The 12829-nt window shown below is 48.7% G+C and overlaps 1 protein-coding gene across 1 annotated transcript in view; it reads right to left on the bottom strand.

The window, feature by feature from the left end:
- Nucleotides 1-12829, bottom strand: part of LOC119444926 (uncharacterized) — a 281467-nt gene that overhangs the window by 111945 nt on the left and 156693 nt on the right. Inside the window, exon 3 of the mRNA XM_049664800.1 lies at nucleotides 11693-11842. Coding sequence (XP_049520757.1) covers nucleotides 11693-11842 — 150 coding nt within the window. The remainder of the gene's footprint in view (nucleotides 1-11692; nucleotides 11843-12829) is intronic.

Here is a 12829-nt window from a genome sequence, read left to right as displayed (position 1 = left end):
CGGCCACGGATTGACGACCGCGATCACTTATGATCACGCGAGGTGGGCCATGGCGTAGGACGACATAATGCAACAAGAAAGCAGCGACGCAAACAGCGGTAGATGACGGCACTGCTGCGGTCTCTGTGTAGCGTGTAAGGTGGTCTACACAAACGATGATCCATCGATTGTTATTCGATGACCGTGGGAATGGGCCCAGGAGGTCCACGCCAACTTGCTCAAAAGGTGCGTGAGGGGGAATCAACGGCTGCAGAAGACCTGGTGGGGTGGTTAAGGTCGTTTCCGCCGTCGACATTGGTCACAACTAGCCACATATTGCTTTGTTGTTTGACGCATGTGAGGCCAGTAAAATCGCTCTTGTACACGCTGTAGCGTAAGGCCGAATCCAAGATGACCTGATGTTGGATCATTATGCATGGCATGTAGCACAGCACTACGGAGACTCTCCAGGATTACGAGAAGAAAGCGGGCGCCACTTGCAGAGTGGTTGGTTTTATATAACAAGCTGTCACGTATGAAAAAAACACCACTGGCTTTCGGATTCAGTGCCACCACAAAAAGAGGTTCCAGATTGACGTCGTTGCGTTGATCCTCCTGGAAGATGGTCGCGTCCGGAAATTCAGGTGCAATAGCGGCCAGACAGTCATGGAAAGTGTCTTCTTCAGAATTTGCCGTTGGCAGTGGTAAGCGGGAACGACAGTCGGCGTCAACATGCCGGCGGCCGCTTCTGTATTTCACGACAAAGTCGTACTCTTGTAGTCGCAAGGCCCACCGTTCTAGACGACCAGACGGATCCCCAAGGCTGACTAGCCAGCATAATGAATGGTGATCAGAGACTATGCTGAATGGGCGACCATAGATGTAACAGCGAAACTTTTGAACAGAAAAACAGCTGCAAGGCATTCCTGCTCAGTGAATGTGTAGTTTCACTCAGCATTGCTTAAGCAACGACTGGCATAGGCAACAACGTGTTCGGCGTCGTTTCGCCGTTGAACAAGTACCGCTCCAATGCCTATTCTGCTGGCGTCAGTATGAACTTCGGTAGGGGAACACGGATCAAAATGATGCAGGATGGGGTCTGACGTAAGTAAGAATTTAAGTTGATGGAACGATGACTCACATTCTGGTGTCCAGTCGCACGATATATCCTTTTGCAACAGACGCGTCAACGGGTGCGCAACGTCGGCGAATTTTGGAACAAAACGACGCAAATAATAATAGTTTCCTGCGCAGTCCCAAGAAACTGCGCAGTTCCCGCACTGACTGCTGAGGCTGGAAGGCACTGACCGCTTCAATCTTGCGGGGGTCAGGTCTGACTCCATCTTTGTCGACTAGATGACCGAGAACCAATGTCTGTCGCTCCCCAAACCTACACTTTCGAGAGTTGAGAATCAAACCTGCTTTCTTCTCCATGCATTTCAGAACCAGGCTAAGGCGCTCGTTATGTTCCTCAAAAGTGCGGCTGAAAATAACATCATCCAGGTATATAGCAAAGACATATTTCCCACTTTAGACCGCGGAGAATTGTGTCCATGAATCTCTCGAACGTTGCGGGCGCATTGCAGAGCCCTAACGGCATAACGTTAAATTCCGATAAACCGTCCAGCGTAACAAAGGCGGTCTTCTCTTTGTCGACGGGATCCACAGGTATCTACCAATAGCCTTGTAGCGCCTCAGCATGCGGCGCCTGTCAAGGAAGAAGTTGGCATTCGACCGCGCGGCAGGTGCAGAGCGAGAATAAAAAATCAATTCGAAAACTCAACGCTGTCAGGGCTGGATCTTTCTCGTGTTAGCTCCGACAGCCGGCTCTTCCACCCAGCCTACCGGTCCTGACGCCCAAGCAGACGCCAGACCTAGCAGAGCTGCGGTGGCTGCGATCCAACACGTCAACCTGCCACCATTTTGGCCAAAAAAGAACCCTGCACATGGTTACTGCAGGTCGAGGCGCACGTCCGTCTGCGGCAAATCACCAGCCAACAGACCAGGTACTGGCATCTGGTGTCCTCCTTACCTCCGGACGTAGCTGAAGACTTCGCAGATATTTTAGCTTCGCCGCACTCGAGTCATCCCTACAACACGTTGAAGGAAGCTATCATTACCCGCAAGTCCAAGTCTGAATACAGCAGACTCCAACAGCTCATCACGGCCACAGAGCTCAGTGACCGTCACCCATCCCAGCTCCTGCGACGCATGCGCCAGCTCATTGGCGGGACCTCCGCCCCTCAAGAGGAGAAGCTGTTGCGAGAGTTGTTCCTCCAGCGCTTACCGCAGAGCATGGTCCTGGTCCTCGTCACTGCAGGAGATGTCCCAGTAGACACGCTCGCTGAAATGGCTGATCGAGTAGCCGACTACTCGCGGGCACATAGCCTCAACGCCGTGACCACGTTGCCACCGGCCACCGCTGCAGACCCCGCGCTCGCGAGCATCGACAACCGTTTGGACGCCCTTGTCAGACGTCTCGATGACTTCGTACCTGCGCATCGCCGATCGGCATTCAGGTTCCAGTTCCACAGTCGCTCCTCGACGTCTCCACACTCTCCGGGACTTCAGACAACCGAAGCGCCACGGGACGGCTCGTCCTCGACCATGTGGTGGTACTACCGCCGATTTGGGGCCTCTGCTCGCAACTGCACTCGCCCGTGCTCCTGGTCGGGAAATACGACGACCGGCCACTGACGGCGGCAATTGGTACTGGTCGAAAGTCATGCCGCCTTTTCTATGTTTCCGATAAGATGACTGGCTCTTGCTTCCTCGTCGACACAGGAGCCCAGGTTAGCGTCATACCGGCCTCCTGTGCAGATTGCCGTCGCAACGAACAGACCTGCCCACTCCAAGCGATCAACAACTCCGCCATTTCCACATACGGCCAACGCTCTCTTACACTTGACCTTGGACTACGCCGTACGTTCCGCTGGCTTTTCATCCTCGCTGACGTCTCGCAAGCTGTTCTTGGAGCTGACTTCCTCAGTTATTTCAACCTTGCTGTGGACATGCATGCTCATCGCCTCATCGATCTCAACATGCGCCTATCCATCAACGGTATACTCTGCACTTCCTCGTCAACGAGCCTTCGAGCTCTCACACCCGCTTCGCCGTATGCAAAAATACTCGCTGACTTCCCCAACATCACGAAGCCGCACACCAGAGAGTCACTCACCACATTGTGACCACTGGACCTCCCGTTTTTACACGGCCTCGTTGACTATCTGGAGAACGCCTCACCATCGCCCGCCGTGAGTTTGAGCACATGCTTGAACTTGGCATTGTGCGGCCTTCCTCCAGCAACTGGGCATCGCCACTCCACATGGTGCCGAAGAAAGATCGTGGCGACTGGAGACCATGTGGGGATTACCGCGCTCTCAATGCCCACACCTTACCAGACCGCTACCCACTTCCTCACATACAGGATTTCACATCAAATTTGTCTGGGTGCACGATCTTCTCTAAGATTGACTTAGTGAAGGCTTACCATCAGATTCCTGTAGAACCCACTGACATTCCAAAGACGACCATCACCACCCCATTTGGTCTGTTCGAATATGTAAGGATGCCTTTCGGACTGCGTAACGCAGCACAGACTTTTCAGCGCACTATCAACGAGGTCACGCGAGGTCTCGATTTCGTATTTGCCTACCTTGATGACCTCCAGGTCGCAAGCTCATCGGGCCCTGAGCTTGAAGACGACCTGCGCACCCTGTTTCATCGTCTGGATGATTACGGCTTCGTCATTAATCCCAATAAGTGCGTCTTTGGCGTCGCTACAATCGAGTTCTTAGGCCACCTTGTCACTCCACAGGGTATCCAACCGCTCGCCAGCAAAGTGAAGGCTGTCCTAGACTTTCCACCCCCGACATCAATGAAACGACTCCGAGAATTCCTGGGCCTACTAAAGTTCCATCGCCGCTTTCTTCTTAAGTGTGCCACTTTCCTAAAGTCCTTGACCGACCTATTAGCCATAAAAAAAGACCCGGCTGTGCCACTGGAATGGACCGACGATGCCGCATCTGCCTTCGCCACTGCCAAAAAGGCTCTGGCAGACGCCACCATGCTCATACATCCCGTTCCTGATGCCCCAATTCGTCTCATCTCCGATGCATCGAGTGTGGCAGTTGGCGCTGTTCTCGAGCAGCACGCATCAGGTGGGCAGTCCCTTGGTTTTTCTCGCAAATACTCGAACCACCGGAAGAAAAATACAGTAGATTTGCCCGAGAACTCCTTGCGGTGTACCACGCCATCAAACATTTCCGCCATTTACTGGAGGGCCGGGACTTTTACGTCGTTACAGACCACAAGCCCCTGACGTTTGCCTACCATCGCAATCACGGCAATTACACTGCAAGGGAGATCCGTCAACTATGCTTTATCTCCGAGTTCACCGTGGATCTCAGACACTACCACGGGCCGGAAAATGCCGCCGCTGATGCACTCTCACGCATCGATGCCTTGTCGACCCAGCCACCACTAGACATGGAAGAGCTAGCAGCTGCCCAGAGGAAAGATCCTGAGCTGCATAGTCTTCGCTCTTCATCCACGTCTCTATCTTTCACGGAGTGCCTGCTTCCATTTTCTACCTCATTAATAACGTGCGAAACGTCTACTGGTGTTCCTCGGCCCTTCGTGCCTACAGCTTTTCGTCGTGCAATTTTTGATCAATTGCACAACATGAACCATCCGGGTATTCGTGCGACCCAGAAGCTAGTCACATCTCGTTTCCTTTGGCCAAGCATCAATGCTGACGTCCGACGCTGGGCGCGCACCTGCCTTCAGTGCCAGCGTGTTAAAATTCACCGTCACACGGTCACGGCACCATCCCCTTTCGGCCTCCCGACGCCAGGTTTTCCCACGTCCACCTCGACATCGTCGGCCCTCTTCCACCATCACAAGGGGCCTGTTACCTACTCACATGTGTGGATCGCTTCACCAGATGGCCGGAAGCGTTTCCCATTTCCGACATTACAGCACCGACAGTGGCTAAGGCTTTCACAAACGGCTGGGTATCACGCTTTGGGAGCCCTTCTGTCGTCACCACCAATCGCGGTCGTCAATTTCAATCGGCCCTTTTCGCCGCACTTGCCAATATCTTGGGCATTCGACACATCCACACGACTGCCTACCATCCTTCAGCCAATGGCATGGTCGAACGGCTTCATCGACAACTGAAAGCTGCCCTCACTGCTCACCAGCCAAGAGAACGTTGGCTTGATCACCTCCCCTTCGTACTTCTGGGCATCCGATCAGCATTGAAGACGGATCTCGGCTGCTCATCAGCCGAACTAGTCTATGGCGTGTCCCGGCGTCTTCCAGGGGAATTCTTTGAGCCGTCGTCGCCCCCTTCCACTCATGATGCCTCCACGTACATTCGAGAGCTGCGCACCACGTTTCACGACCTTGCTCCTGTATTCCTGCCGACCGACACCCCCAGTCTGTTTTCGTCAGCCAGGATCTGCATGACTGCAGTCACGTCTTGGTTCGGCGTGAGCAAATACGGCCACCACTCACACCGGCCTATGATGGCCCATTTCGCGTACTCCATCGTACACCTAAGACATTCACGCTGGACATCAACGGCCGTGAAGACGTCGTGGCTGCCGATCGACTAAAACCTGCATACATTGCCGCTCTCGTGTCCGCGGAGCTTCCATCTCCAGTCTGGATGCCCACATCCAAGCACATTCACTGGGAGACTTCAATGGCTCACGCTCTACGGGGGGGGGGGGGGGGGGGGGAGCCCTGTAGCGCTTCAGCATGCGGCGCCCGTCAAGGAAGAAGAAGTTGGCATTCGACCGCACGGCAAGGTGCAGAGCGAGAGTAAAAAATCAGTTCGAAAACTCCACGCTGTCAGGGCTCGATCTTTCTCGTGTTAGCTCCGACAGCCTGAACGCAGATCGAGGGACGAAAAGTAGGAGGCAGAATGTAGGCAGTCTATTACGTCGTCAATTCGCGGGAGTGGGTACACATCCTTCTTGGTAATTGCATTTAGTCGCCTATAATCAGCACAAGATCTCCACGAGCCATATTTTTTCTTTACCAGGATGACAGGTGCGGCCCACTGGCTTGATGATTCTTGAATCACATTTTTCCTCAGCATCTCTTGTAACTGGTCCGCAATAATCTTGCGCTCTGATGAAGACACTCGGTAGGGCTTTTGCCGAAGAGGATGTGCCGATCCTGTGTCAATGCGATGACGAGCACGCGAGGATGGGATTGTTGTACGGTGCTCATCTTGAGAGAAGTCGAACACGGAAGCATACTGGCCCAGCAGTTGTACTAAGGTGTCCCGTTCACGTGAAGACAAAGACTTGCTGACCATGCGTAAGGGCAAGTGGCTCGTCCTTCAGTGGAATCCTCGTCCCTGGCGACCATCGATGAACAGCACGTGACGTCGTCGAAGACAGCAATCTCTATGTGTTCGGGAACACGGCACAGGGACGGCAGAACAATTTAACGTCCACAAAAACGTGCTACCATTGTTCACAGATACAATACTATTGGGCACCAGTAGGTTTTTCTTCCCACAAGAGTCGCCAAAGGGTTGTACAACGGCGTCAAATGAAGCGTCTGTACAAGATGCGATGACGGATACCGGTGCTAAAGACCATGGAGGTAGCGTCACTCCCTCAGCAACGGCAAACGTTTTTTGTCCAGCGGGTTGTTGATTCACGAGGTCTGATAATGACGGAACCTGACAAGCAGCGACCGCCGGTTTTCCGCTATTTATCGAAAGCTCGCCGGCACCACAATTGACTGAAGCCCCGCAGGTTTGCAGAAAGTCTGTTCCTAATATAACGTCGTGCGTGCAGCGTTCCAAAATCACAAACTCGGTTAAATAGCACTTGTGCGCCAATAACACATTCACAGCACAAACATTAAAGGGGACGCAATATTTCACCGCTTACTCCGCGGAATTGAGCATGCGTGTCGAGAGAAAACATCCCTTTGCGTCGAAGCCGTTTCTTCAAAGAAAGGCTCATAACAGATCTCATAGTCCCGGTGTCCACCAATGCCATTGTACATATACCTTCAATTGTCACTTCCACTTTGTTTCTCAGCATTGTAACCGGTGGAGGTATCAGTGTCGTGTCGAGTCTGGCGACCTCACCTCCATCGGCCAAGCAGTCTAGTTTATTTATTTATTTATTTATTTATTTATTTATTTATTTATTTATTGATACTGCAATCCCGGTATTGGGATTATAGCAGGGTGGGAAAGAAGAATTAAGCCGTTTCACAAAACTGGCAAAATGTAAAAAAAAAAAAATAAGGGAGCAGGTTGAAGCTCTGCAGCCAGCATGAGGAATACAACATTTGAACAAGATATCAAACAGTAAAAATAAAATACACAATAGCGCAGTAAAGTGATGAAATGCAGTAACTCACACTAAGTAATATGTTCTGCGAATAACATTAGTGAAGGCTGCAACACTTCATTGTTAGTGAGGTTATTCCAATCGGTAATCGTTCGTGGAAAAAATGAGTATTTAAAACAGTTATTACGGGTGCGAAAAGGAGTTAAAGATAGCTGATGTCGTCGGGTCGCAGCATACCCAGACGAAAAATGAATGAAATGGGTGAGTTCAGTTCTGTAATGTCCTTTAATTAATTGGTACATAAATTTAAGTCTTGCAGAACGATTTCGCTGATTCATTGTCGGCAGACAAGCTTTGATTTCCGGAAAGCTTCCCGACGGCGGTGGTGAGAATGAACGTCGCCTCGGTGAAGGAGAGCGACGTTGACGTGAAGAAGGTGGAGTGAGACTGCGGTCTGAAACGGGCGAGTCGCTGCGGTGATTCCGTCGAGGACTGTTGATGGGGAATATCGTCGACGAAGTAAAGGAACGTGGAGGCCAGGAATTGTCGACGTTAGGACGTTCAGTGCTATAGGACGTTGGCTGTGACTCGTACCACCTCGGTGCCCAACGACGCTGACGACAAAATCGAGAGATGTGTCCTGTGACACCGCAGGTATATAACACACGGGAGGCTCGCGGCTAACGTTCGGGTAGGACGGGTATGTCCGTGGCTCCGAGTAGGCCATTGCTGAACAACGGGCATATCCCTCAGCACGCTCGTTGCCGGTTTCCCGCTGGTAGTTCTGTGGCGTTCTCATTGGCATTCTCGAGCGGTACTCCTCTACAGTCGTTGCAGCGATGGAAAGGGGAGCTGTTGGAGGATTGTACAGATGTTGACTATCACGGACCTCATTGTTCAATTCCGTGCAACGATGTAGCTCCTCTCTAACAATCTGTCTAATGGTCGTCGCGAGATCGACCGATGGGATGTCGTCTTCAATGCTTGCAGCCGTTGTTACGTTTGCTGGCCGGCCAAACTTCGGGATTATGCGGCGCAGTTTGAGAGCCTCAAAGGTGCGGCAATGACGTATTACGTCGGCGACTGAGCCTCGATTCTCTTTGCCAATGAGAAAGTTGAAAACGTCCTCTGCGATTCCCTTCAACAAATGGACAACTTTGTCCTCCTCTGACATACGAGGACTGGCCGTCCTGCATAGCTTGAGCACGTTTTCGATGTAGGTCGTGCACATCTCGCCCGGAACTTGAGGTCTTTGAAGGAGAGTTTGCTCGGCCTGCTTCTTCTTTGCGATTGAATCGCCGAAACGCTCCTTGATTTCGGACGTGAAACGATCCCACGTTGTCAGAGTTTCCTCGTGGTTATCGAACCACACGAGCGCCGTGTCTATCAGAAAGAAGACTACGTTGGAGAGTCGTGTTACGCTGTCCCAACGATAGTGCTTGCTCACCCGTTCGTAGTGGTTAATCCATTCTTCGACGTCCTCGCTGGGCTTCCCTCCGAATGTGCGAGGCTCTACCAGATGTTGGCGCTGCCACGGACTAGCCATCGTTTGGGTCGAAGATGCCGCTGGTTCCGTGCGAGTGTTGGCTTCGGTGTGGGACATCTGAAACAGCGGAAGTAATGCGGGCAATCCAGCGATTCGGCGGCTTCGACGCAGATCAGGAGGCTGGAGAACCGTGTTGTCCGTGTCGCATGGTGGCTGGGGGTACCCAGCACCTTCCACCAAAAACTGTTAGGGATGATCGATGTTTATTTACAGGTGAAGACTAGGATGGATGAGAGGTCGCCACGATATCGCCACCGAAATCTTGCCGTGGCTGCTGCTAAGTTCTTGGTTCTCCTCCTCTTCTATATCCTCTTTTCCACGTTACAATATTTGACTGGGAAATGATGACCATCTACCATTTCAGACAGTGAATGCCCTCATGCATTTACCTGGTACTTTGCATCATTATTCTCAAGGGAAGATCATTCCAACATACTCGATCATGAGTGGCAATATATGGCCCCTATTAATGTCACCTTTGATGGTATCGCTCAACTCATTGACAACCTAAATATTTCTATGTGTGCTGCTGTGGACAACATCAACTCTAAAATATTAAAAAGCACTGCATAAATGTCCAGTCGAATTTTTTGCCTCCTTTTCCAGCAATCACTGTCATCTGGCTTGCTCCCTACCGACTGGGAAATTGCCAAGATCATCCCTGTGTTTAAAAGCAGAAACAGAATTTCATCTGAGAACTACTGTCCAATTTCACTGACATGCATTTGCTGTAAATTACTGGAACGCATTATCGCTTCTCACATTTACAGTCACCTCGAAGATAATTTTTTTCCTTTTTCCTGAACAGCACAGTTTTTGGAAAGGATTTTTTTGTGGCACTCAACTTCTAGAATTCACGACTGATTTGAATTTCAACATGGACGCTAACCAACAAACGGACTGCATCTTTTTGGATTTTGCTAAAGCTTTTCACCGCGTTGTACATTCCCGTTTTTTTTTTCGAAATTATATGCTCTTTGCCTATACTTTTTTACACTGTCGTGGATTCGTAGCTTTCTTTCGTTCTGCCAACAGCTTGCAACAGTTAACAATTTTACGTCATCACTCTGTGACCTAACTTCAGGTGTACCTCAAAGCAGCGTTCTTGGCCCTTTATTGTTTCTCATCTACATTAACGACCTGCCCGCTAACATCTCGTCTACCACTCCTTGCTGATGACTGCATCATTTACCGCTACATTAATTCCATGGATGACCATCTCGCCCTCCAAAGTGACCTTAACCTCATTTTCTAGTTTGTGTAATAAATGGCAAATGACACTTCACTCGAATAAATGCAAGGTCATCTCTTTCAGCCGCAAGTGTACCAATTCAAACGTCTTTTATCTCATAGATAGCACGGTACTGTCTCAGGCATCATCATACAAGTATTTAGGTATTCATCTCACGCATAATCTTTCATGGTCCACGCATGTCAACGCCATTTGTGCGAAAGCTTCAAGGACACGAGGGTACCTGCACCGTAATTCCCCTGAAAATGTGCGAACACTGCCTTATCTAGCACTTGTGTGGTCGCAGCTAGAATATGCAGCATCCAAATGGTCCCCATATCAAAACTACTTAATAAACCTGCTAGTATCCGTACAAGATAGAGCCGCTCGCTTTATTACACGTAGCTACAGTCTCCTTTCGAGCGTAACACAGATCAAACTTGACATCGCTCTTGAACCATTATAGATTCCTCGTTCAATCGCTTTTTCATGCTTATTTCATAAATATCGCCACTGCACCAGGCAATCTGCGTTACCTCTCGAAGCGCCCTCACGCATTTCGCGCCGTTTACATAATTAGTACAGCATCAAGCGCATACACGGAAGAACACAAGCTTCAACTCATCAGTGCTTTCACGTGCCATCGTTCTTTGGAATGATCATCCCGATAATATTGCATCCGTATGCAACCATCAATCATTTCATGATCAGCTGCGCGAATACTTTCAAGTGACATCGATACGTTAAACATTGTCTTGTATATAATATCGCGCTTTTTGGTTATTATATTTTTGTAAGCCCCTGTTTTTTTTTCTTTAGTCATGTGTCAGACATTGTGCTGTATTTATAAACTTCCCTTATAATTTTGTGTACTTCGCTCTTATGTATATTGCTGCTTTTTAGTCCTTGCCCTGTGCAATACCTTTCCTTCCCTTCTTGCCCTGCATGTATATATTGAATTTCTTATAATATCCTTGTTCGTGCCTCTTACTCAATGCGTCTGGGCCCTGTAAGGTATTGTAAATAAATAAATGTTGATACCATTCGGACAGCGCTCCTTGTGTAGTGACGAACGAAATAATTTGCATTGCACAAATGTGCGTCCACTTCATAGCTTCAAATAGTATGTAGCACGTCTTTATTTTCGCAGTCATCATTCTATGTATAGCATACATACACGAGACATTATCTTCATGCCGAACCTATCCAAACGAATAGCATAAGTCACGTAGGTCTGCGTCAGACTTGCTGCAGGGATTTGTTGATTTATGACCCTGAAGTCGGCCTTGAAACTGATTTCAGAAGCAAATTGATATATCCAATGCTTCGATGTTGGCGTTTTTCCTGGAACTGGAGACATCGCCAAGTCCCATATTAAGGAAATAAAATTAAAAGCGACATGTATATTTGATATTAAGGACCCTTTAACGAGAGGACATTGTTAGATGCGCTACGGAACCACGTGTTGTAATTGAGTAGTCTTTAATATGCGGGAGCACACCGTTGTATTATTGGTCGTATCAGTTGCTTCTTACGCGTTATTTTTCGCCACATTGCAGTCGTGCACCAGTAGCAGCTACCGTCGCTCTTGCCACCTTTCTGACTTACTTTATTTAAACTATTGTAGTCCTTGTAGTCATCGCACACGAACTTGTAGAAGTCATGGCAAGGGTCGACCTTGCGGTCTATTTTCACTCTCAGCCACTGCGCCAGGTACTTGCAGTCATTGGTAGTGCATGCTAGAGGATCGGCTGTACTCTGTGGAAAGAAAGGCGAAAAAAAAAAAACACTAATTAGGTGCTCAACTTTTGGCTCTTGTACAGCCTTCGCCAAAAGCAAGCACACCCCGATGCACAAAGAACTGGTAGAATATATATATATATATATATATATATATATATATATATATATATATATATATATATATATATATATATATATGTGTGTGTGTGTGTGTGTGTGTGTATGAAGGGACTGGATCCTGTGTTTAATATATTAAAACAAGTGCAAGCACACGTAGAAAATCAGAAACATTTAGTTTCGACGTTTCGGCAGGAGACTCGGTTGCTCATGACACAAAGAGTAGGCATCACTCAGCAGGCAAATGCAAAGTCATGTGATTAAGCATGCATTAAGGCGGGGGTTGGGGGCTTGCGACTTGAGCAACCGAGCCCCGGCCGAAACGACGAAATTGAATGTTCTTGCTTTTTTACGTGCGCCTGGACGTCTTTTCACACACACACACACACACACACACACACACATATATATATATATATATATATATATATATATATATATATATATATATATATATATATATATGTGTGTGTGTGTGTGTGTGTGTGTGTGTGTGTGTGTGTTGCCACGTAATGTTATTTATGCGTTGTTGAGGGGGGTGGGGCGCCATATCCGAGTAGGTTCATTCCACACCACGCCAAACGTCCCAAACCTTGCACTACACGATTTCAGATTTCTCCCGTAAAATTTTCAGCAGTTCCCTGCGTACTGACAGCGTGTCCTTTAAGTTATTTTCTCGAAAAAAATATTATGCATCATGTGATGAACAACTGAAATTTCTTGCAAGAGTTTAAACTACCGATGATACAAATATAAACGCAATATTTAGTTCCGATCACACATTACATAGAACTTCATAAAAATGCATTAAATCAAAACATATAGCATAAACTATCAGTCTGGTCATGCAAGCTATACATAGCTTACTTTGTTAGGGGTATGTGG

Source organism: Dermacentor silvarum, chromosome 3, assembly GCF_013339745.2.
Source record: "Dermacentor silvarum isolate Dsil-2018 chromosome 3, BIME_Dsil_1.4, whole genome shotgun sequence".
In the NCBI taxonomy this organism is placed as follows: domain Eukaryota; kingdom Metazoa; phylum Arthropoda; class Arachnida; order Ixodida; family Ixodidae; genus Dermacentor; species Dermacentor silvarum.
This window is presented reverse-complemented; position numbering and strand designations above follow the sequence as displayed.